At 62.5% G+C, this 22,555-nt stretch overlaps 3 protein-coding genes across 8 annotated transcripts; 2 read left to right on the top strand and 1 right to left on the bottom strand.

The window, feature by feature from the left end:
- Positions 1-38: 38 nt before the first annotated feature.
- Positions 39-5,291, bottom strand: SH2D2A (SH2 domain containing 2A). 2 transcript variants are annotated; one of them, XM_049805147.1, is made up of 8 exons: positions 5,196-5,291; positions 3,712-3,863; positions 3,358-3,533; positions 3,140-3,229; positions 2,888-3,053; positions 1,812-2,615; positions 1,340-1,499; positions 39-389 (listed from the first exon to the last, which is right to left on the bottom strand). In XM_049805147.1, the coding sequence occupies exons 1-7, from the start codon at positions 5,227-5,229 to the stop codon at positions 1,353-1,355; spliced, it is 1,569 nt and encodes a 522-aa protein (XP_049661104.1). In that variant the 5' UTR covers positions 5,230-5,291; the 3' UTR covers positions 39-389; positions 1,340-1,352. The 2 variants fall into 2 exon arrangements, with proteins under 2 accessions (XP_049661104.1, XP_049661105.1); XM_049805148.1 differs by lacking the exon at positions 39-389 and having other exon boundaries at positions 1,349-1,499; positions 1,812-2,312; positions 2,442-2,615.
- Positions 3,851-10,644, top strand: LOC126040555 (death-associated protein kinase 2-like). 5 transcript variants are annotated; one of them, XR_007506664.1, is made up of 11 exons: positions 3,851-4,159; positions 6,419-6,556; positions 7,816-7,836; positions 8,338-8,486; positions 8,940-9,043; positions 9,183-9,404; positions 9,491-9,629; positions 9,735-9,952; positions 10,157-10,205; positions 10,335-10,361; positions 10,497-10,512. XR_007506664.1 is itself a non-coding variant. In XM_049805156.1 (11 exons), exons 1-11 carry the CDS (start codon positions 4,120-4,122, stop codon positions 10,556-10,558), a joined length of 1,056 nt encoding a protein of 351 aa, XP_049661113.1. In that variant the 5' UTR covers positions 3,851-4,119; the 3' UTR covers positions 10,559-10,644. The 5 variants fall into 5 exon arrangements, 4 of the variants coding, with proteins under 4 accessions (XP_049661113.1, XP_049661114.1, XP_049661112.1 ...); XM_049805156.1 differs by lacking the exon at positions 10,497-10,512 and adding an exon at positions 10,522-10,644 and having other exon boundaries at positions 9,823-9,952; XM_049805157.1 differs by lacking the exons at positions 10,157-10,205; positions 10,335-10,361 and having other exon boundaries at positions 9,823-9,952; positions 10,497-10,644.
- A 598-nt stretch (positions 10,645-11,242) lies between these two features.
- On the top strand, positions 11,243-22,130 carry INSRR (insulin receptor related receptor). Its single transcript, XM_049805111.1, has 22 exons — positions 11,243-11,291; positions 14,663-15,214; positions 16,199-16,511; positions 16,604-16,746; positions 16,901-17,045; positions 17,132-17,346; positions 17,416-17,542; positions 17,697-17,935; positions 18,013-18,180; positions 18,319-18,508; positions 18,641-18,682; positions 18,791-19,056; positions 19,207-19,343; positions 19,533-19,698; positions 20,098-20,203; positions 20,342-20,412; positions 20,572-20,801; positions 20,883-20,993; positions 21,112-21,271; positions 21,358-21,487; positions 21,561-21,695; positions 21,866-22,130. Exons 2-22 carry the CDS (start codon positions 14,674-14,676, stop codon positions 22,128-22,130), a joined length of 3,900 nt encoding a protein of 1,299 aa, XP_049661068.1. The 5' UTR covers positions 11,243-11,291; positions 14,663-14,673.
- The last annotated feature ends 425 nt before the right edge of the window (positions 22,131-22,555 follow it).

The raw sequence follows: 22,555 nt of genomic DNA, 5'->3' as shown, positions 1-22,555 counted from the left end.
AACTCCTTGCTCGAGGCATTGGTTTTCCTTCTCCCCTCCCTGGCAAGGCTGAAGCACCATCGCGGCAGCCCGTGTTTTGGTGATGGCTGCCTTAGTTTATTTGCAGAAAGGATGCTGTTGCACAGCTGGTGACAAAACTCTTGTCTGAGGGGAGTTTGCTACGCGCAGCCCATCCGGGGTGCGAATCCCAGCAGGGAGTTGTGCTCACCACTGTGGATCCATCAGTTTAAAACTGCCTTGCTCTCAGTGTTCCCAGTTCAGAGCTGGTGGCAATGCTGGAGGGCTTTGCTGCAGCATCGAAGGCAGAACAGCTGCTGTTGGGCAAGGAAACTCTATCCTCTGGCAGACCCTCTGCTCCCAAACTCTTCTTCAGCAGCCTTGGTGGAGTCCTGGAGCAAGCCGAGAGGGAGGCTGAAGCTCACGGGTTTCCCTTTTCTGTTTCTATTTTGGTGTGTAATGGCTCATTTTTAGCACTAGAGGGGAGTTATGAGGGCAGGAATCGTGGCTGACTTGCACTCTGCTCTCAGCCATTTAAGAGCAAGAAAAAGTAGGCTTGTGAAAAGCGAAAGTGAGTTTTTCTTCAGAGAGGTAAAAGAAAACAACTCTAACCCTGCAGCCCTCCTTTTCCCTCCCTGTCTTGAAGCTCTAACACATCCCAGTGTGGGGCTTTGGCTGTCCTTGTATGCTTTCTGCTCCGTTTAAGGCTGGGCCCATCTTGTCTGTGGTGAGAATGACATCGCCTTGGTGTTGTTTCAGAAGAAATGACAAGGCTGGGGATTTGCATGCCACTGGGCAGCACCAGGGTCGGTGTCGCCAACCTGCAGCTAAATTTGCTCCTCGGGGTTGGTGCTATCTTGTGTTTTGTGGCTGAGGCAACGCGTAGGGCTTGGAAGTGTCAGCGCTGGGCTCGTGAGGTTTGGTGTGGCCCTGCCTGCCAGGCTATGGCATCGCTCTGGCTTATGGCCAATTTAATAGCTGACTCTGGATGCACCAGCTATGCCTGAAACCCATCTCTAATTTTACTATAATGGCCTTTTCCACCCTTGTTCTATTAATAGAAATCGCTTTCTGAATGTGTTCAAAGATAAATTAAATCCATTCTCCTCTTAACTGTCTTGCAGGGCTTGGGAAGCAGGCTGCTGCCTTGGGAAGGGCGTGGGAATCCCAGCATGGAGTGGACTGGCATCGCTGATGCTGCTAGGGTGCTGGTTATCTGTGGAGAGGCCAACTGTAGCCTTGGACCTCTCCTTCCAGGTCCAAGGGCTTCCTTTAGCAGTGAAGGAGCCTGAGAACTTCCTTCTGCCTGGGAGCCGGGAACTGGCCCTTGTCTTAGACCTACCTGTGTGGGCGGCTTAGAGATGCTGTCCTGAAAGCTGCTCGTAAATGTTCTCAGGGCTCTCCTGCCCTGCTGCAGCCATGGCTTGCTTTGCGGCACTCGTCCTCCGGCTGTAAACGGGATCATCGAACTTGAGCGGAGGGTTCATTGTGTCCTGGGGAATCTGTGGGGAGAGGTTGAAGGGAAACGGCTATGAGATCATGCTTTATTGGGTGGAGGTTTGACTTGAGAGCCAGGATGTGGTTAAAAGTTGGTCCTTCACCCTCCCAGCCTTCAACTTTGCTCCTGCTTTGGCTGTGAGTTGGAGACCATTGCTCCAGCATGCAGCTGTGAGCAGGGAACCCCCTTCTCCCCCCGTGACCCTGATTTGGAGCAAACCCCCGCCCACCAGACTCTACAGGAGGTCTCGCTGAGTTGGGACTGAGCTCTAGAGCAACGAGCAGCTCTACAACGTGACCTGCTATGGGGAACGCACCTCCGCGGTTGGGCTGGAGGCTCCTCTCTCCTTCCTGTCAGCAGTGGGAACTGCCGGTAGCTGCCGCCTCTTCGACACCTGGCTGGATGCGCTGCGGAAGAGCCGGCGGTGAGCACGGGATTTGGAGGGCAGTGTGGAGAAGGCACCGTGGGTCCCTTGGGAAAGCAGAGCGGGCAGATCTTGCCGGGCCAGCGCCACCTCAGAGTAGATGTTCTCCTGGGGGCCAGTGCTGGTGCTCAAGCCCCGTCCCATGGCATAGAAGGGAATGAGCTGTTCTGGCTTGTAGTTGGTGGAGGGGCTGCGTGCAATGTCCTCACGGGGCTCAGCATAGGTGTGGAAGCGCATGAGCTGCTGGTACTTGGCATCGGGCAGTTCGGACAGGACGGCTTCTTCGTGCACCTGAGTGTAGGGAGTTGCTCCACCACCGGCGGGGCTGTGCGGCCCCTGAGCTGTGGCCAAGGAGCTGGCCTTGGCTGGGAGTGGTGGTGGGATGCTGGGAGCCTGTGGAAGAGGTGGGACAGGTTGGAGGTGAGGGCTGGAATTGGAATCCCCCCATCTCACAAGACCTGTGGCCAGGCTGTGGCTTCTGTCCTTGGGAAAGTGCCTCCATCCCCTCTGCCCTGCCTTTACCTCCCTGGATGAGCTTCCCTTGGCACTGGGCTCTGCAGGCAGTGGGGGGGCTGCTCCTGGGGACCCCTTCAAGACAGTGCTGTACACCAGCAGGTTTGGTGGTGCTTCACTCAATTGGGAACGCACAGCATCGCTGCTGGCTGGGCTCTGCGTCCGTCCTTCGGGCTCATCTTCCTGCAACAAGAGGAAAGAGATGCAGGGTCTGGGGCAGACCCAGCCGGGCACTGGTCTCCCCTCAGGTGTGCTGCCCACGGTTTGGCTTCTTGCTCCCAGCTGGGATGCTGCACGTTGGCCGGGGTGGTTCCAGTTCCAACCCCGGCTTTCGTGATGCTTGGACTTCCCTTGCCTTTGATTTTCGCAGCTTGGGAAAATCCCACCCCCATTCGTACAGCAGGAATGACTCCATTTTTTTGGCTGCAGGGACTAACGAGGGGCCAGGTCCTCACCCGTCTGCGTGGCACCGTCAGGAACTCATGGTACGGCGTGACTGGGGCGGCAGCATAGTGTTGTAGCAGGTCAGCCAGCTCGGCGTGGGCGCTCTGCTCCCCCAGGATCACGTACCGCCCATCCGGCAGCTGGTCCAGGACAAAGTGCCGACAGCGATCCCTGCCCCTGGGGGAGAGGGGATGGGGTAAGCACAGAGGGCGGGCAGGGGACCAAGCGCACTGGTCCCTTGGACAGGGCCTGGGGTCCCTCACCTATAGGACAGGACGAAGCCAACGGTGCTCTCACTGAAGCGGACCAGGAAGCAGCCTGGGGGCTGATCCTGCAGCAGCTGCTCCGTATCCCTGCAGGAAGGGGCCCGAAGCCACTTGCTATCACCCCTTTCATGGGATCCAGGGGTCCAGCTCCCAGTTTCGGAGCCCAGGACTGGGGACCACCCTGTCCCCCACCTTGGCTTCCCCATCCCGCTCACCTCCGGCTGATGAAGCCATGGAACCAGGCTGGGAGCTCACCCTCAGCCCCCAGCCTCTTGGCTTGCGTCTGCTCGAACCACAGCCTTGTCCGGGCACGCAGGGCCACCAGCTCCGGCCGCGGGTCCCCTGCCTGTGGGGACCAGCCTGGTGGGGACGGCCAGGAGCTTGCTGGGACCTGGAAAGAAGGGGAGAGCGGCCGGGGGCTCAGGTGAGGATGTGCCCTAAGGATGCTCTGTCCCCACACGGGGCTCCTGATGTAGCCCAAGAGGACACGGTCTCTGCAGGTGTGTGAGCTCCGGGGCACTGGGATGGCGAGCTGAGGGGGACGGACCCATTGCAGCCCCATGTCCTACCCTACTGTGTGTGTCCTGGTGTCCCAGGGACTGTTCTTCTCCCCAGGGCTGGACCAGGGTCATGTCGGGTCCTGGCTTGGCACTGGCCATGTTGTCCTCGCTGATGGGTTTGAAGGTGCTGAAGAGGGGACGGTGGTCATCCATGGGGTCCCCTGTACCAGGGAGCAAGGAGAAATGGGCTCAGGGCAGTGAAGCCTCCCTTGGGGCCCCGAGCTGGCCCTGTGCCCCATCGCTGCCCATGGGACACCGGCATGTGGGGGGGTTCCATGACACCCCCCCCCCCCAAAAGTACTGCTTTTGCTCACGGCTTGGGTGAGGGGCACCTTCACCTGTGGCCCCCATCCTGGGGCTCATCACTCTGCCTCTCCTAAAGGAGACCACTCTGGACCTACGTAGTGAGAAGGGACAATGACCCTTGGACCCGGGAGGAGAAAAGCCCCGTGCACTGGTGAGCTGGGTGGGGTGGAAGAGAGGGGAAAGCGTGTGAATCCCCCAGCCCCCCAAAAGTCCCCAGGGTGTCAGATCAGCCCCGGGAAGGGGAGCAAGGCAGCGGGCATGAAGCTCTGCGTGCAGCTGCCGAGGGACCCCGAGCTCGGCCCCGAGCCACCAACGCTTGGCAAAACAACGTTAATCCCTAGCAGATGCTTGAGGGGGTGGAAGAGGCCGGGGCTGGTTCAATCTGGGAGGCGAAGCTGAGTCAGAGGAGCCGGCTGAGGCTCATCCAAGAGTGGGGGGACCCAGCTGGGGGGACGGGGAGAACCGGGGGCAGATGGCACCTCATCTCCACCTTTAACTGGCTGCAGCACCCAGCCTGTCCCTGCACAGCGGCAGGCAGGGGAAGGCAGGGGAGGGCAGGGAGCTTGTTGACAAAGTGAAACAAAACAACCCAAACCGCAGCAAACCAACATGGGGACCGCCAGGAAGGCGAATTTGGGTCAGGTCCTGCCTGGGCATGGCCAGGCAGCTGGGGAAAACGTCATTGTCCCCAGCTTGTGGTGCGTCCCCCAGCCGGGTAGGGGTCCTGGGTGGAGGTGGGGGGCTCGTCCCTGCTTCCCCACCCTAGCACCTTGGCCTCGGAGAGGCAGCTCAGGTGGCTTTGCTCCCCAAGGCGGGATGTGCTGCTTAAACCCCCTGCTCCTGGGATGACAATGTGTGCAATCGGACTTGAAACAGGTTAAAGCCCGGCTTTGTTCCATGAGACCTTTCTGGCCTGGATTTCCCCCTTTGAAGGGGGTAAGACCTGGCTGGAAGGGCTGAGATAGGCAGGGGACGCCGCTCCCTCTCTCCACACCCCCTTGTCCTCTGCCCCTTCTCTGTCATGCATTTGGATGGGGGGAGCACCCCGAGCATCCCCACATCGCTCGGCGCTTGCCTGTCCTGAGTCCCCCTGCTCGGGGTTTGCTTCTCGGTCTTTTTCCTCCCATCCTGATACAAAGGCAACCCTAGACAGACCCCAGCCCTGATCCTCCAGCCCAGGCACCTACCTCTGTCTGGCCACGCAGTGACCCAAGAGTCCATAGCTGGTGCCGATGGGACGGGGCAGGCTGGCAGGGCAGGCAGCGCTGCCGCCTTGCCTGCACTTGCACCTCTGCTGCCTGTGAAGGGCAGGAAGCGGCAACCGATGCCGCAAGAGCCTTCGCGTGATGGGGAGACGTCACAGGAAGGTGGCATAGGGTAATGGGGTGGCACTGGGGTGACACCCAGGTGACACTGGGACCCTCAGCACGGGCTGGGCTGTGGCAAGGAGGGGGCTCTGGCCACCCGCCCTGCCGGCATGTCTGCACCTGCAAAAAGGCTCTTTGTTCTTCCCACCCGCATCCCGGGATCTCATGCAGCCAGGTGCAAGGGCAGGGGGGCTCAGCTGGCCGATGCTTATGCCACAAGCCGGGATTCGGTTCCTGGCATGGTGAGATCTGGCACCACTTCTCTTCCTGATGCTCCGGCTGCAGTGTCTTTCTCCCCACTGGCTGCTGGAGCTGGGCACATCCCGGGACGTGCTGGAGGCATGGCAAAAGGGGGAGGTGAGCCCAGCTGGGAAATGCAGCAGCCTAGCTGCCAGCACCGCTGGCTCTGCCGCACGCCAGCCGCAACTCTCCCTCTCAGCGGTGCCAGGCTCCGGCCAGCCCTATGGCGTGAGTGGTGCCAACCCAGCTGCACACCAGAGGCTGCAGAGATTAGGGATTAGGGCAGAAATTATGGCTGGGGCCAGCTCATCCATGGCACCAGGACAGGGACAAGGTGCACCAGGCAATGACTTTGCAAGCCTCAGGTTGGGGATGGTGCCTGGTGCCCCCCAGCACCCCTTTGGCACACGGTGCAGTGCCAGCCCCGTCTCTCTCCACCTTAAGAAACCTGTCCCTCCCTGCTACCTTCACACCCTCCGCTCCGCTTCCCCTCCGGCAGCGGCCGTACAATATTTTTATCTCTCAGCAAGGTTTCCTGTTTGCAATCCTCACGCTTACGGGTGCCAAGCGGCTGGGGGACGTCGGCCAGGCGGACATTGGCCAGGGGTACATGGGCCGCCAGCGGCTCATCCCACCAGGTCCTGGCTGCTCCTCGAGGAGCTGAGGCACTGGAAACGCCAGCAATTGCCCCTAAAAGGCCTTTTCCAGCTCCTCTCTGCAGCTGGCCACGGGGACAGCGTGGGGGGATTTCTCAAGAGACCTTGGGAGGAGGAACGCAAAGAGCTTTTCTTCTTCTGAGACAGTCGGCCAGCGGCCAGATCCTGCCCCGGCTCCCTGGGAAACACCAAGACTTCGAGGAAAAGCCTGGCACTGTTGGGGTTTGCTGGAGGAAGGCTGGAGCTGTGCACAGTGGTGCAGGGGGCCCAGGCCCTCGCGTGGAGGTAAGCGGTGCTGGCTCCCCCTGGCATGCCAGGGTTGGGGTCTGTCCCAGTGCAGGTTGGGGGGATCAAGGAGTTTTGGGGTCCTGCAGCGCTTTTTGGTAGTTGCATGCTGGGCAGCAGCTGCTGCCACCTGCGAGGTCATTTTGCCTGGGGTCCATTTTCCGGCTGACCGATGCTGGGGTGTTTGCTTGGCACGGCTGCCCTGCCCAGCCCAGCCCACTCCCGGCACGCAGCTGAGTCTGGGCCGGTTTTCCCTGCGGAGGGCTGACTGGCAGCGGGATGTGGTGGGACAGCACACAGACCCCCACAGCTCCAGCCACCTTGCAGCTGTGAGCTCAGCTGTGGCCGCAGTGACGTGGGGCCACCCGTACCTCAGTTTCCCTCCTTGCAAAATCAGCTCAGCAGCACAGTGCAAGGGGGTTGTCCAGTGAGGGATGGCGGGGATCGGCTGCATGTGTCCATCCCTAGGGGACAAACGGACGTGCTGTGACCCCGGGGCGGTGTGTTGGACCCTGCGGATGCGTCACATGCCGCGAACGGTGGCCCAGCTTCAGCTGCAGCCACCCCCACGCACGTACCAGCCTGCAGACCAGCTGGCTCCATGCGGTGCCAGGGGCGAGCGGTGCCTGGCCGGGTGTTCCCCACTGAGCCTGGGGGTGCCACAGGACTGTTGCTGTGGGCAGGAACTGTCCCCTGTCCTGGCTGGCTGGGGAGCGAGGGAGAGCTCGGCTGGGTAGAGAGGAAGGCTCAGGAGGGTAAGAGGGCACAGCTGGACTGGGAGCAGGGGTGAGCAAGGAGGGACTGGGCTTGGGGACCACTCACTGTCCCTCAGGGCCATCGTGGGGGGACAGGAGGGGTCCTGGCCACTGGTTGGTGCAAGCACCGGGGCAGCACAACCCCATGTGGATGGGGACATGCTGGCAGGGCTGCATGCAACCGGCGTGATGTGGGTCTGACCCTGCGGACAGTCCCCTGGGGGGCTTCTGGGTCCTGGGGTGCCCCATGGGGAGGGGGCAATGCCCACATCCTCCCAGGAGCAGGGGGAGTGAATCCCTTGCAGTGGGTGCACCCTGGCTTTGGGAGGGATAAACCCTGGTGTGCCGAGCACAGGCTGGAGAGCAGCATCTGGCTGCTGGGGCACCTGTGCAGGATCAGGCCCCATCATCCTTTTTGCTGAGATAAAGCTGAGCCAGGCAGCTGAGAGGGGATTGACATCTTGGTGTCTCGTGCTCCCTTATCGAGCTGTTTTTTTCCTGCAGGAAGGACCCCACCTCTGGCTGGTATCACCTTCCTTATCCCTTTCCCGGTGGCCTTAAACCCCATAGCCAGGATGCCCTGCCTGCACCAGTCCAGGAAACCTCTCACTCGCAGCAACACAGTCCTGGGGACATTGAGGTGGCCCCAAGATGGGGCTTGGAGCCCACATTCCCCCTTCTCTGCATCCCTGCAAAGCCACTGGTCCCGGCTCTCCTGACCACTGGAGCATCACTAGCCCCATCTTACAGCTGGGAAACTGAGGCACAGGGGTTCGGACCCTGCTGTTTGCCTGCTGCCACATGAGCCGGCAGCCAAAAGAGGCTGGTTTGTGGCTTGGAGCTGCCAAGGACAAGAGCTGCCCCCCCACTTAGTGTGCCCTGCCCGTCAGTGTAATGAGCTGGGGGGGGACTCTGCCAGGACCACAGGGTGCAGGCAGGGTACTGGCCCAGCAGAGCCCTCCGTGGGGCTGTGCTGTCCCCCCAAAGCCCCTCTCCCCCTCACCTGGTGCCTTCTTGTCTTTGCAGTGATGGCTGAGGGCAGCCAGGATGGGGTCCTGGCTGAGGGGGAGCCAGGGGACACCCCTGACAGTACCCAGGTGAGCTGCAGCCAAGGGGCTGAGATCTGGGGATACACATGCCGGGTCCCTTGCCTGGGAGCTGCAGGGGATGACCAGGTGGGATCCTCGCAGATAAGTTCACAGTGGTGGTTTTATCCACTATTAATGCCCTTTTTTTAAAAAGAAACCACCAGCAATGTTAGTTTTTTCCTCTGCATTTTGCACTCCTGATCCTCCCCAGCACAGTGGGGGCCACAGGGGCTGGTGTGACCCCCCTCCCTGCCTGCACCTGCCTGATTTCCGAGCCCCATGAGCAACTCCTGCCTGCCCTGATCAAGGGGTGAAGGTCTCCAAGTTTGACATGCTGGAGAGTTTAGTGTGAACCGGGAGAGTTGGCCAGGGCCCGAGCTCAGCCACAGTATTAGACCCCAGAGAATCCCCTCTAGTGAGTTCAGGAGGTGGGTTGTGGTGCTCTCCATGGGATGGGGGTCCCCGCACGGGGCAGATCCGGCACATTGCCACACCCTGGGCAGGCAAGCAGCTGAGCCGGGTCCCGGTGCATCCCCTCAGGATACGGCCAGTCCTGTGGCAATTGCGGGGAGCGAGGGGCTGGCAGCCACCCTCAGCCCAGGCAATGTGGAGGATCTGTATGAGCTGCTGGAGAAGCTGGGCAGGTGAGTGGGGGTGCAGGCAGGGGTGCGGGCAGAGATCCTGCCTCCATGGGGTCGTTGGAGGCAGCTGGATGCCTGGGTTCTCCCTCGCCTTGGTGTGGGGGGCAACCCAGCCATGTCCCAGCCTGGCTTCTCACCACAGCGGGCACTTTGGCGTGGTGAAGCGATGCCAGGAGCGCAGCACCGGCACCTTCTATGCCGCAAAATTTGTGAAGACGCGGCGATGCCGGGGCAGTCGCCTGGGACTGGAGCGGGCGCAGGTGGAGCGGGAGGTCACCATCCTCCGTCAGCTCGACCACCCCAACATCATGCGGCTTCACGACCTCTTTGTCAGCAAAGCCGAGATGGTGCTCATCCTGGAGTTGTAAGTGGGGATCCTGGAGTGGGAGGACCCCCTTTTGGACCATGTGTTGGTGGTGGCTAAGCTCACCCCATCCTCGCCCCGTGCAGGATCAGCGGCGGGGAGCTCTTTGACTTCATTGCGGAGAAGGAGATGCTGTCAGAGGAGGAGGCCATCGAGTTCCTGGAACAGATCCTGCGTGGGGTGGAGTACCTGCATGCCCACCACATCGCCCACTTTGACCTCAAGGTGCCCATGGGGACCCCCCATCCTCACCCCTTGGGGGATCCAGGGGCTGCATCCCTCCCGCTGGGCATCTCCAGAGCCCTGGCCGCATGCTGCCCGCCTTCCCAGGATGCTGCTGCCCTTGTCGGGGCAGCGCCTGCTGGCAGAGCCCGGCACCACCCCCATCACCCCACCATGCCTGACCTCGTCCCTGCAGCCCGAGAACATCATGCTGCAGGAGAAGCATGTCCCCAAGCCCTGGATCAAGATCATCGATTTTGGGCTGGCCCAGCACCTGGAGGACGGCGTCACCTTCAAGAGTCTCTGCGGGACCCCACAGTACATCGGTATGGGGCTGGCCAGTCCCCAGGGGGTCCCCAAGCAGCCCTGCTCTGTGGGGTGCAGCTGGGATGCTCTGTGGGGATGCAGTGAAGGGATCCCCATGGTGGGGAAGGACCCCCCCCCCCCCCAGGTCTGCAGGGAGGGAGGTGGCCGGGATGGTGCTATCTCCTCTAATGATGTCCGCTTTCCGGCTCTGTGTTCACCCCCAGCTCCTGAAGTGATCAACTATGAGCCGCTGAGCTCTGCAACTGACATGTGGTGAGGGGCAGGGACCTGGGGGTGATGGGCTGAGCCAGGGTGGGGAGGGGTAGGGACCCCCCTGGGTGCCACAGGGCACAGGGGGGACCCTGGGGAGGGCAGCGCCTGACCCCCACCTCTGCCTTTCAGGAGCATCGGGGTCATCACCTACATCCTGTGAGTATGGGCCGATGCTCCCTGTGGCCAGGGGAAACTGAGGCATGGGGACACCATGACATGGCCAAGCCCGGGTGCTGGGGTGGCCAAGCCGGTGCTGTTCTGGCGCTCAGTGGCTCTGTCGTGTCCCCGCAGGCTCAGCGGCTTGTCCCCCTTCCAGGGTGAGACGGACGCCGAGACCCTCTCCAACGTTGTAGCTGGCACCTATGAGTTTGAGGAGCGCTGCTTCAGCCAGACCTCCGAGATGGCCAAGGACTTCATCCGGCAGCTGCTGGTGAAGGAGCCAGGGTGAGACTCCATCCCAATCCCCATCCCACCTCCATCCCCTCCCATCCTATCGCCATCCCATCCCCATCCCTGTGGTGGACATACGGTGCCGGGACACCCACTGCCCCCCCACCGCCGCATCCCTCTGTGCTGCAGGCACCGCATGACGGCGGCCGAGTGCCTGGTCCATCCCTGGATCAAGGTGAGAGGGACGGGCAGGGGTGGTGGGTGCCAGACCCCTGGGAGCAGGATGGGGGCACGGTGACGCCACCGTGTCCTTGGCCCTGGCAGCCCCTGAGCAGGAAGCAGATGGCAAACCGGAGCCGTTCTTCCATCAACATGAAAAACTTCCGCAAGTTCAATGCTCGGAGGAAGTGGAAGGTGAAGGGGGTCCTGGTCCCTGGGTGGGGGGACACACACTCAGCAGTGGGGTCCCCAGGGAGCCCAGGCTGCGCTCCATCCCGGGGCTGGCTGTGTCTCAGGGGTTTACGTGGGGGGGACATAGTGCTGCGGGGGGGGGGGGGGGGGGCAGAGAAGGGAGCGACCCCGCCTCGGACCCCTGCCCTCCTGCCCCCCCAGCTCTCCTACAACATGGTGTCCGCCTGTAACCGGCTCTGCCGCACACGGCTGCTCTGCGGCCTGAGGAAGGAGGACGAGGAGCTGGTGAGTGGCCAGGAGTCCCCCAGATCCCCCGCCTCAGCATTGGCTGGGACAGAAGACATTTGGGGGGGCCCGGCCCCCCAAATGGAGGTGGGGGGGGCTGTGCAATGTGGTGTGTCCCCACCTGGGGTACCCTCTCCCCTGGGGGGGGGGGGGGTGTCCTCTTCCCTGGGGGCATCCTCTCTCCTAGGGGGGTTTCTGTCCCCTGGGGGGGTCCCTTTCCCCAGGGGGGTGCTGTCCCTGCCCTCCAGCCCTCCTGTGCCCCCAGCGCCGCTGCGAGAGTGACCAGGAGGAGGAGGGCAGCCACCCTGTCACGCTGCTGCGCCAGCGGAGAAGCAGCTGCTCCTGAGCCCCCCCCGAAAGGAGATGGGGACCCCCCCAAGAGGGGGCATCCCATGAGAGGAACCCTGGGGGTGCCCCCATCTCCCCATCCCAGGTAGCAGGAGCCCTGTCTGGCCCCAGTGCTCCCAGTTCCATGCTGCTTGGGGGTCACTGGGGCAGCAGCCCCCCCACCTCCTGCCCCCCCAGGTCTCTGCTGCAGCAGGACTGGGGCTGCCCCACAGCTGGGACCCTCGCCTGTACTCAGCCCTAGTGCGAGAAATAAATATCTACCCCCTCATCCATCCTCCTCTCCTGTGTCTGCACCGGCTGGTGCCGAGAACCTGCAGCTTCCTCCAGCTTCTCCTCCTTGCTGCGGGGCTGTTGGGGTGTGGGGACCCCAGGGGATGTGGGGTCCTGGCACTCTGCATCCACCCTCCATCGCAGGGTGACCCTTGAGTGGTGCCTTCTGTGCCGTTCTGGGGGGCACTCCATTGGTCCTTGGCTTCTTTCCTGGCATCCCCACACCAGAGCAACCTGCATCCTCCTGCTCCAACTGGGGAAACTGAGGCAGGAGGCAGCCCTTCCTTCCCAGCCCGCTCCAGTGCGGGGGGGCTGCCCTGTTTTCCCCCTCTCTATTTCCCAAACAAGCCCTGGCCCTGGCCCTGACAGTTGTCAGGCTAAATATTTTGTGTGCAGCAGCCGAAAACAAAAGTGAAGGGGCCGCAGGGTTTAGACGAGGGCCTCAGGGGCCACCCCTATCCCGGCGTGCCACGGGTGCCAGTGGGGAGTGGCAGCTGGACACAACGTGTGGGGCCGGACACCATCCAGCAGCGCCTGAGGTGGGACAGGGACGGGACCCCGGGGGTCCCACTTGGGAATGGGGACGAGGACGCTGGGTGCCCTGCGGCTGGGGGTGACGCTGCTGGTCCTCAGTCCCCTCCTGCTGCCCCTCGTGTGGGCTCCTTCTGAAAGTAAGTGCCTGGAAAGGGGTGGCTGGGAGCTGGGGGGGGGGGGGGCTTGCTTGGGGGGGGGCTCAGCTCTGGGGTGGTGATGCCCGTGGGAGCTTGCAAGAGCCAAAACCCAAGGCAAAGCTCTTTGGGTGTTCCCTGCCTCATTTTCCCCCCCACGTGCTGTGGACCCCCCGATCTGGGGCAGGATAGGCAGACTGTGGGACCCCCCTGCTGCTGGGATGGGAAGAGGGGAGCGTGGCAGGGGGCTCAGCTGGAGCCAGGGGCATCGATTGCTTGGCCCCACCGGGAGCTGGGATGGTGGAAAATTGTAGCTGGGCAGGAGCTGGGACCGGCACTGCTGCTCCCCACGCTGCTGCTGGGATGGAAAATGTCTGGGGAGGGGGTGGCATGGAGGGGAGGGGTGGCAGTGGTGGGTCCCAGCTCTCATGGCCACGGAGGGGGACCTCTGGGCTCCCGCCCCAGTTTCACTGATTGGGATATGCTGGGGGCACCAGTAGGGCTGGGTTTGGGGTCTGTTGGTCTGTCCCGCTTTCCCCTCTCCCCACCACTTTGTGCCTCAGTTTCCCCGAGCACCGAGGGGTTGTGCTGGGAGTGTGTGTGGGAGTGATGGAGGGGAAGGGAGTGAAGCATCCCTGTGCTGGGGCTGTGCCAAGAGCTACCCGGGGGATGCACCTCACCGTGTCTGTCCCCACCAGGAACCCATGTCCTCTCTCTGTCCCCCCCAGGACACGGGGGACCTCTGTCCCCTTGCACAGTGGAGGGGCGGGGTGACTTTGCCAAGGTCAGGGAGGGTGGCGGTGGCAGCAGGGGCTGTAACCTCCGGTGCTGGTGCTGCACCCGTGGCCGTTCCCTCAGTCCCACAGGAGGATGGAGGGGACCCCCGTGTCCACACTGTGGGCGGGACAGGGGTCCCCCTGGCCAGCACCAGCCCCCCACAAAGGCCTGAGTCCCGGTGCGGGGCTGGGGGTGAGTTGGCATGTGCCTGCCTGTGTGATCCTGCTGCTATGGGCAGCTGCCAGGGCCATGGTGCCCATGGTTAATGAGTGACACCGAGAGGGGAAAAATGCCGCTGGGCACAGGTTCACAGGAGTACGGCTACAAGCCACAGGCCCAGGCTGGCTGTGGACAGATGAGGTGTGAACCACGCACTTGCACCCCCACTGGGACCTGGACCGTGCTGGCAAGCTGTGTACTGTGTGCCAGCCGGTGGGTCTCTGTGGCATGGGTGGCCAAGCTGGGGTGCTGGTGTTGCCTGGTGTTTAGGGTACATGCTGAGCCGGCTGTGTTTACTCTGGGTGTTTACAGTAAATACGTTGCCGAGATCTCAGTGGCTTCTTTCCACCATAACTTGGCATCAGATTTCAGACCGGAGATGCTGCCGGTGGGAAGACGCCGGCTCGTCCTGGCCCTTGCATCCCTCCTGGGACTGGGAAGCAGGAGATGCTTAGCCTTGTGCTGCCCCTGATGCTCCCGCTCCCTGCTGGGATCTGGGAGGAAAAGTCCCAGGACAGTGAACCCACTGCCGGGGCCGTGCTGTGTGGGTGCCCGCGGTAGCCTTGCGTGCTCCGTTAGCTGCCTGGGCACTGTGCTGGGGAGTTAATGGGAATGACCTCGAGGGAGCTGCCAGCCCATTGAGTAACCACACGTCCACAGGGAGGGAAGATGCCGTGAGCCCCCCATGGCTGCCCCACAGCTTGGGGAAGGGGGAAAGCCCTCTGCACCCCCAGCCAGCTCCCCTCGGGGCAGATGGCAGGGCTGGGACATGGGCATGGGGCTGACATGGGGCGAGACGGCCGCGCGGGCAGCCAAACCTCGTTAGCATCACCTCTGATGGACACGTCGTGCCCTGGAGAGCCGCAGCGCGCCGGCTGCCTGTCAGAGCTGCTCACATCTCCCTGACAGCCCAAACCAATTGCAGCCATGTTTGACAGGCAGTGCCGGGATATTAAATACATACCCCCCCCAGCCCCGAGCATCACTCCGACCCCGGTGGTGGGTACAGCAGGGGGATCCCTAGGTGGGGGGTGGGGGGGCAGCTGCCCCATCCCTGCTGCCCACGGGGTCCCCCTCTCGCCACCCCAGTCTGTGGCAGCATGGACATCCGCAACGACGTCTCCCAGCTCCAGAAGCTGGAGAACTGCTCCATCATCGAGGGCAACCTGCAGATCCTGCTGATGTTCACCACGGGTGCTGAGGACTTTCGGGGGCTCAGCTTCCCTCGTCTGCTCATGATCACCGAGTACCTGCTCCTTTTCCGCGTCTATGGGCTGGAGAGCCTGCGAGATCTCTTCCCCAACCTCTCCGTCATCCGTGGCACCAACCTCTTCTTCAGCTATGCCTTGGTCATCTTCGAGATGCCGCATCTGCGGGATGTGGGGCTGCACAGCCTGAGCCACATCCTGCGTGGCTCGGTCCGTATTGAGCGCAACCAAGAGCTTTGCCACCTCTCCACCATCGACTGGGGGCTGCTGCTGCCCGACGCCGTGGACAACACCTATATCGTCGGCAACAAGTTAGCTGAAGAGTGCGCCGACGTCTGCCCGGGCATCCTGGACGTGGAGAAGCCGTGCGCGCAGACCAGCATCAACGGGCAGCTGGATTATCGTTGCTGGACATCTAGCTACTGCCAGAAAGGTGGGTGCCAGCAGCGTGGGGCTCGATCATGCCAGCTGCTTTTCCGGGATGGTGCCAGTTTGCACCATGGCTGCTGTGGGGTAAACTGGGAGGGCACTGGGGAAGTCTGGTGGAGCTGCAAGGGGATGGCAGGCCCTGGCATATGGCCGTTGCTCCCCTGCCACCGGGAGCATGCTGTGCCAGCAGTGTGGCAGGGGTAACCGGATCCACGCTGTATCATCCTCCGGAGGAGAGGCCAGCCCCTGGCTGCCGTGTTTTCCCAGCGGCAAGGTAAATACAGGCCCCTCCCTGGCTCGTTTGCTGTAAACAGAAGACCTGGTAATGAAATACATACTATAAACACAGATCCTTATCAGGGCTGTAACCTCGGCTGCTGCCCCAGCACCGGCTGCACCGGGCAGCTGGGGCTCGGCATGGGCTGAGCCTCACCCCATCCGTCAGTCTGTCCTGCCATCTATCCATGCAGCCCTTCATCCACCCATTCAGCTGGTCACACAGCCACCCATCAACCCACCTGTCCATCCGTCTGTGCACCATTTGGCCATCCCTCCATTCCTCCGCCCATTCCTGCATCCCTCCATCTGTCCCTGCATCCCTCCTTCCTTCCATGACTCCATTCATCCCTCCATCCATCCATCTATCCATTCATCACTTCGTCCTTGCATCCCTCTATGCCTTCCTGCATCATTCTATCCCCACATCCCTGCACCCCTCCTTCCATCCCTCCATCCATCCCTCTATCCCTCCATCCCTTCATCCCTCCTTCCATTCCTGCATCACTGGACCACTCCATCTATCCCTCCACTCCTCTCCCCTTGCCCCCCGGAGCCAGGGGGTGTCAGCAGCCCCCCCTAGCCCTTCCCACCTCTTGCGTCTCACCCCCATGTGGACCCCAGACCCCCTGCCCCGCTGTGCTGATCCGGGGCCAGGGAATCTGTACCCGGAGGATTCTCCTCGCCCATGGTGCTGCCTCTCTCCTCGCAGTGTGCCCATGTGGCATGGGCTCAGCGTGCACGGCGGCGGGCGAGTGTTGCCACACTGAGTGCTTGGGGGGTTGCGGGCGACCCCGTGACAACCGAGCCTGTGTTGCCTGCCGCCACTTCCACTTCAACGGGCATTGCCTGCCCTCCTGCCCGCCCCGCACCTACGAGTACGAGGGCTGGCGCTGCGTCACTGCCGAATACTGCGCCAGCCTCCGCAAGGTCTCTGACAACCCCCGCGACGCCTCTAAGTTCGTCATCCACCAAGGGCAGTGCCTCTCCGAGTGTCCCTCGGGCTACACCAGGAATGAGAGCAGGTCGGGGAGGGGGGTCCCCGGCATCCCCTGGCATGGCCATGGTGGTGGCATGGTGCCCGGCTCACATCTCATCCCCATCCTCCTGCCCACAGCATCTTCTGCCACAAGTGTGAGGGGCTGTGCCCCAAGGAGTGCAAGGTGGGCACCAAGACCATCGATTCGACACGGGCGGCGCAGGAGCTGGGGGGCTGCACGCTCATTGAGGGCAACCTTATCGTGAACATCCGCCGGGGCTGTGAGTGCTGGATCTGGTCCCCCCTGCAACCCGCCCTGGGTGGGAGAGTTGCTGCAGGTTGTGGGGGGTGAAGGAGGGGGGTCTTTTCCCTTGCAGGGTGAATTAATGGGGGGCTCCCCCCCTCCCCACGCTCACACCCATGGGTTGTCCCCAGATAACCTAGCCTCGGAGCTGCAGAGTAGCCTGGGGCTCATCGAGACCATCACGGGCTTCCTGAAGATCAAACACTCCTTCGCCCTCGTCTCCTTGTCCTTCTTCAAGAACCTCAAGCTGATCCGCGGTGACTCTATGGTGGACGGGTGAGGATGGGGTGTGGGTCTGGGGACACACACGTGGCTTTGGGGGTGCTGGTGCCCACTGCCTCTGCCCATGTCTCTTCCTCCAGGAATTATACCCTGTACGTCCTGGACAATCAGAACCTGCAGCAGCTCTGGGACTGGAGCCACCATGTCCTCTCCATCCCTGTGGGCAAGATGTACTTCGCCTTCAACCCCAAGCTGTGCCTGGCTGAGATCTACCGCATGGAGGAGGTGACGGGCACCAAGGGACGGCAGAACAAGGCAGAGATCAACCCCCGCACCAACGGGGACCGGGCATCCTGTGAGTATGGGGACGGGGACACCCAGAAGTGCCACGACCCCCTGCCCAAACCCTGCCTTCTCTCTGCAGGCAAGACTCAGACCCTGCGCTTCATCTCCAATGTCACCGAGTCCGATCGCATCTTCCTCAAGTGGGAGCGATACCGGCCCCCTGAGTACCGGGACCTCCTCAGCTTCATTGTCTACTACAAGGAGTCGTAAGTGGTCCCCATCACCCACTTGACCCCATCGCAGAGGCCTTGGGAACCCCAGCCCATGACGTCCTTGTGCACTGGTGGACTGCTGGACCTCAGGGGGTCTTGCAGCTGGGAGGGCGTCCTGGGACTCTTCCCGATGCCCAGTGTGGGGCAGACCTTTCCAGAATGTGTCAGAGTACGTGGGGCAGGACGCCTGCGGGGCACAGAGCTGGAACGTGCTGGACGTGGAGCTGCCACTCAGCAGTGAGCAGGCACCAGGGGTGGCCCTGCTCAACCTCCGCCCCTGGACTCAGTACGCCATCTTTGTCCGTGCCATCACCCTCACCACTGCTGAGGAAGGACGCAACTACGGGGCACAGAGTGAGGTGGTCTACATCCGCACCATGCCGGCAGGTAAGGGGCTGGCAAGGGGGCTGGGGATTCCCGTGGTGGCCCCCCAAAGACAGACTGACACCCCTGTATCCTCCCAGCCCCAACGGTGCCCCGGGATGTTATCTCCATGTCCAACTCCTCCTCCCACATCGTGGTGCGTTGGAAGCCGCCCACGCAGCGCAATGGCAACATCACCTACTACTTGGTGTTGTGGCAGCAGCTGGCTGAGGACATGGAGCTCTATGTCAATGACTACTGCCACAAAGGTGAGGGCAGGCAGGGCAGGCAAGGCTGCTGAGCAGGGGCAGCACAGGCAGGTCAGATGCTGCAGCCAAGGACATTGATGGGACAGGGATTGTCCCACCGAGCCAGGCTCTGGCAGCCCTGCCCGTTTCTGCCTGCAGGTCTGAAGCTGCCCACCAGCAGTGCGGACACCCGCTTTGGGGACGGGGACGGCCCCGAGGTGGAGCAGGATGTGGAGGAACGGTGCTGCCCCTGCCGCCCTGCTGATGGGCAGCTCCGCATGGAGGGCGAAGCTGAGTCCTTCCAGAAAAAGTTCGAGAACTTCCTGCACAACTCCATCATCATCCCCAGGTGCTGTCCGGGGGGGGTGTGTTGTCCCTGTGCTGGGTGGGGTCCCCCAGGCTGGGTGCATGGGTCTGCCCTGGGTTGGGGGTCTGGTAGCTGCTCCTGGCAGATCCTTTAACCAATTTCCCGCTGTCTCAGGCCACCTTGGAAGGTGACGTCCATCAACAAGAACCCACAGAGGTGAGCGGGGACCACACAAGCCTGGAGGGTGTCCACTCCCCTGCTCAATTTTGGGGGACAACCCAAGCATCCTGGCTCCGCACCGCCTCCTGTCCCCATCACCTGCAGGACCCCGAAGCGGCGCAGGGACGTGGTGGCCGTCACATCCCCGGCCAACGCCTCCTCGGCTGAGCCGCCAGCCCCAAGCCATGCCAGGGGTGAGCCCAAACCCGACTTCCAGATCTTCGAGGACAAGGTGGTACGTGACCGGGCAGTGTTGTCACGGCTGCGGCACTTCACCGAGTACCGCATTGACATCCATGCCTGCAACCATGCTGCGCACACCGTGGGCTGCAGTGCCGCCACCTTCGTCTTCGCCAGGACCATGCCGGAGTGTAAGTCCTGGCAGCATCGCCTCTTCCAAACACTGCCTCAGCAATGCTGGGGTGCTCAGGGGTCCTGGCACCTTCAGGACGGGGCATTGGCAGCAGGTTGGGGTCTGGGTGATGCCTCCAGGAGCTGACCCCCTCCGTGCCCCTCTCCAGTGCAAGCTGACAACATTCCCGGCAATGTCACATGGGAGCCGGCCGGCAAGAACAGCGTCCTGCTGCGCTGGGAAGAGCCCAGGAACCCCAATGGGCTTATCCTCAAGTATGAGATCAAGTACAGCCGTGAGAGTGAGGTGAGGACACCCCACCGTGACTACCCTTCCCCAGCCCTGCCAGGTCTGGTTACAAGGGCACAGCACCCATCCCGTCCCGTCCCATCCCGTCCCGTCCCATCCCATCCCATCCCCCTCTCCCAAGGCTTGTGCATGTCTGGGGGCAGAGATAAAGCCCCCTCCGCCACCCCTCCCTTTCCCTGTCCCCAGGAGGTCACCACCGTTGTCTGCGTCTCCCGTCACCGCTACTCCAAGTACGGGGGGGTCCACCTGGCTCTGCTCCAGCCAGGGAACTACTCGGCCAAGGTCCGGGCCACCTCGCTGGCTGGCAACGGCTCGTGGACGGGGCTCGTCAAGTTTTACATCCTGGGGCCAGGTAGCTGCAGGGGACAGGGGGGATGCCAGCAGGGTCCCTGGCTGTGGGGCAGGCAGGGAGGGGGGGCTGTGGGGCCAGGGAGTTCGGAGTCAGGGCGTGCTGCTGCTGGATCAGGGCACTGGGGAATTGGGGGATGCTGCTGGGCTGGGATGCTGGGGATCAGGGGGTGCTGCTGCATTGGGAAGCTGGAGGATCAGGGGATGCTGCTGGATTGGGAGATCTAGGGGACTGGGAGATGCTCTGGGCCAGGGACACCCAGAGGTCAGTGGATGCTGCTGGTCTAGGGAGCTGGGGGCTCCCTGTCTCTGGCCCAGCAGTGGTGGTGGGACAAGTGTGCCTGCAACGTGTGGGGCGGGATGAGTGCCTGGGCCCTGGCCCATGGCCGCCTGCTCCCAGCAGCCGAGGAGGAGTCTGGCAGCTTCTACATCCTGCTCACCGTTACACCTGTGGTCCTCATGGTGCTCATCTCCTGCCTCGCCATCTTCATCTTCTACAACAAGAAGAGGTAGCGACCCTCCCTGCACCCCCAGGGCTGGGCTGGGGCTGGATCCAGCCGAGCTGGGGCTGGAGAAGGGTCGTGGGGAGGTGGTATCATGCCCTCACCCCCCCCCCCCATCCTCTGAGTTATGCCCACCCCTTGCAGGAGCACCGATGGGTACCCCAGCGGGACGCTCTATGCCTCCGTCAACCCTGAGTACTTCAGTGCCTCGGACAGTACGTGGGGATGGGAGGAGCATCCCTGCGGGATCTGCTGCCCCCTTCCCTTGCTGGGGCCATGCCAGTGGGGATGGTATGGGGATGGGGATGGTGACAATGATGGTGACAGCGGTGGAGATGGTGACGGTGCTGGCGTGGTCCCCCCTTCCCCTGCAGTGTACATGCCTGATGAGTGGGAGGTGTCGCGGGAGAAGATCACGGTGATCCGGGAGCTGGGACAGGGTTCCTTCGGAATGGTGTACGAGGGGCTGGCACTGGGGCTGACTGCTGAGGGTGAGGAGACCAAGGTGGCCCTGAAGACAGTCAATGAGTTGGCCACCATGCGGGAGCGCATCGAGTTCCTCAACGAGGCCTCTGTCATGAAAGCCTTCAAGTGCCACCACGTGGTAGGTGGGCAGCCGAGGGGGGAGGGAGGGGACAAAGGGGGGTCCGGCCACTCATGAGCCACCCCTCTTTGTCCTCCCCAGGTCCGTCTGCTTGGTGTCGTGTCCCAGGGCCAGCCAGCTTTGGTCATCATGGAGCTGATGACGCGCGGAGACCTGAAGAGCTACTTACGCTCGCTCAGGCCTGATGCTGAGGTGAGGGGCTGGCTGAGTGCCACAGCACCCCATGGGTGAAGAGGTACCCACCATGTTCGTGGGGCAGGGGAGTGCCGGTGTGCCCCCTCCCAGCCCCAACTCTCTGTGCACGGTGTAGAACAACCCTGGGCTGCCGCCGCCATCACTTAAGGACATGATCCAGATGGCGGGGGAGATTGCTGACGGCATGGCATACCTCAATGCCAACAAGTTTGTGCACCGGGACCTGGCCGCCCGCAACTGCATGGTGTCCGAGGACTTCACCGTCAAGATTGGAGGTGGGTGGGCAGCAGTGGGTAGGCTTGCTGCCAGCCCCGCATCTCCCAGTGCTCATGCCTTCCTCCTCCTCTTCCTCCTCCACCAGATTTTGGCATGACCCGGGATATCTATGAGACAGATTATTATCGGAAAGGGGGCAAGGGGCTGCTCCCCGTCCGCTGGATGTCCCCTGAGGCCCTCAAGGATGGCATCTTCAACACGCAGTCTGATGTCTGGTAGGTGTTGGGGTGGGGCGAGCCTGGGGGGATTTGGGGGACACCCCCCAGCTGAGCGACAGCCTGCTGGTAGGTCCTTCGGCGTGGTGCTGTGGGAGATTGCCACACTGGCTGAGCAGCCCTACCAGGGCATGTCCAACGAGCAGGTCCTGCGCTTCGTCATGGACAACGGTGTCCTGGAGCGGCCCGAAAACTGTCCTGACAAACTGTGAGTAGTGGGGGGAGGCCTCCCCTGGACCCCCAGCCTGCTCTGAGAAAGGCGGGGTGAAGGAAATCAGCACTGAGCCCATTACTCTGGCCTCTGGTCTCTACAGTGTTGGGATGGTCGTGGGGTGCCGGGATCCCCCCAAAACCCAGCAGGTACCCTCTCTCTTGCAGCCACGAGCTGATGTGCCTGTGCTGGCAGCAGAACCCGCGCCAGCGCCCTTCCTTCGTCCAGCTCCTGGAGAGCATCAAGGACCACATGGCACCCGCTTTCCGCACCCTCTCCTTCTTCTACAGCCCCGAGAACCGTCGGTGTGGTTCGGGTGAACCCTCCGATGCCGAAACGGATCAGTCGCCTGGGGAGGACGAGCCCCCCATGTCCCCTTTGCCCATCTGCAAGGACCAAAGCCCCAGCCGGCTCCCCAATGGGACAGCCTGACTCTGACCCCAGGGTGTCCTCGGAACCATGCCGGACTCTGCACCCTCCCCCCCTCCTCTGGCCACCCCCACCCCCCGCCGGGACCTCCCCGCTTTATTTATTGCTTCCAAGGGCCCGGCCAAGGAGTGGGTGCCTTGGGAAAGGGAGTGGCAGGCGAAGCAAGGATGCTCCTTGGGGTCCATTTCCCCTGGGAATAAATTGGGGTACCCCAAGTTGGGGGGAGGGAGCAGGGGAACTGCTGATTGGGAGGAGACCACCCTGCTCTTTCCTTAGAGAGGGGCGGGAGAGGAATGGGGGTTTGGGAGTGGGGAGCGGAGTTTGGGTTCCCCCCCACCAACCTACCTCTGCTGCTGCTCCCCAGCCACCTGGCAAACAGGTCAGTAGTATGACCCCCCCCCCCCCCCTTTTACAGGTGGGGAAACTGA

This window comes from Accipiter gentilis, chromosome 7 (assembly GCF_929443795.1).
Source record: "Accipiter gentilis chromosome 7, bAccGen1.1, whole genome shotgun sequence".
In the NCBI taxonomy this organism is placed as follows: domain Eukaryota; kingdom Metazoa; phylum Chordata; class Aves; order Accipitriformes; family Accipitridae; genus Astur; species Astur gentilis.
The sequence above is the reverse complement of the archived record's forward strand: the minus strand, read 5'-3'. Positions and strand labels throughout refer to the sequence as shown.

What these genes read in the sequence shown, in the direction of transcription:
- LOC126040555 (XM_049805155.1), top strand. Translation starts at nt 4,120, where the DNA reads ATGACCCTTGGACCCGGGAGGAGAAAAGCCCCGTGCACTG. An exon ending in GCCCAGGCCCTCGCGTGGAG is followed by an intron (nt 6,557 to 7,815) that starts GTAAGCGGTGCT and finishes TTTTTCCTGCAG; the next exon opens with GAAGGACCCCACCTCTGGCT. An exon ending in ATGGTGCTCATCCTGGAGTT is followed by an intron (nt 9,405 to 9,490) that starts GTAAGTGGGGAT and finishes CGCCCCGTGCAG; the next exon opens with GATCAGCGGCGGGGAGCTCT.
- SH2D2A (XM_049805147.1), bottom strand. Translation starts at nt 5,229, where the DNA reads ATGGACTCTTGGGTCACTGCGTGGCCAGACAGAG. An exon ending in CATGGCTTCATCAGCCGGAG is followed by an intron (nt 3,230 to 3,357) that starts GTGAGCGGGATG and finishes CCCTTCCTGCAG; the next exon opens with GGATACGGAGCAGCTGCTGC. An exon ending in TGACGGTGCCACGCAGACGG is followed by an intron (nt 2,616 to 2,887) that starts GTGAGGACCTGG and finishes CTCTTGTTGCAG; the next exon opens with GAAGATGAGCCCGAAGGACG.
- INSRR (XM_049805111.1), top strand. Translation starts at nt 14,674, where the DNA reads ATGGACATCCGCAACGACGTCTCCCAGCTCCAGAAGCTGGAGAACTGC. An exon ending in CAACGGGGACCGGGCATCCT is followed by an intron (nt 17,347 to 17,415) that starts GTGAGTATGGGG and finishes TTCTCTCTGCAG; the next exon opens with GCAAGACTCAGACCCTGCGC. An exon ending in CGCCAGGACCATGCCGGAGT is followed by an intron (nt 19,057 to 19,206) that starts GTAAGTCCTGGC and finishes GCCCCTCTCCAG; the next exon opens with TGCAAGCTGACAACATTCCC.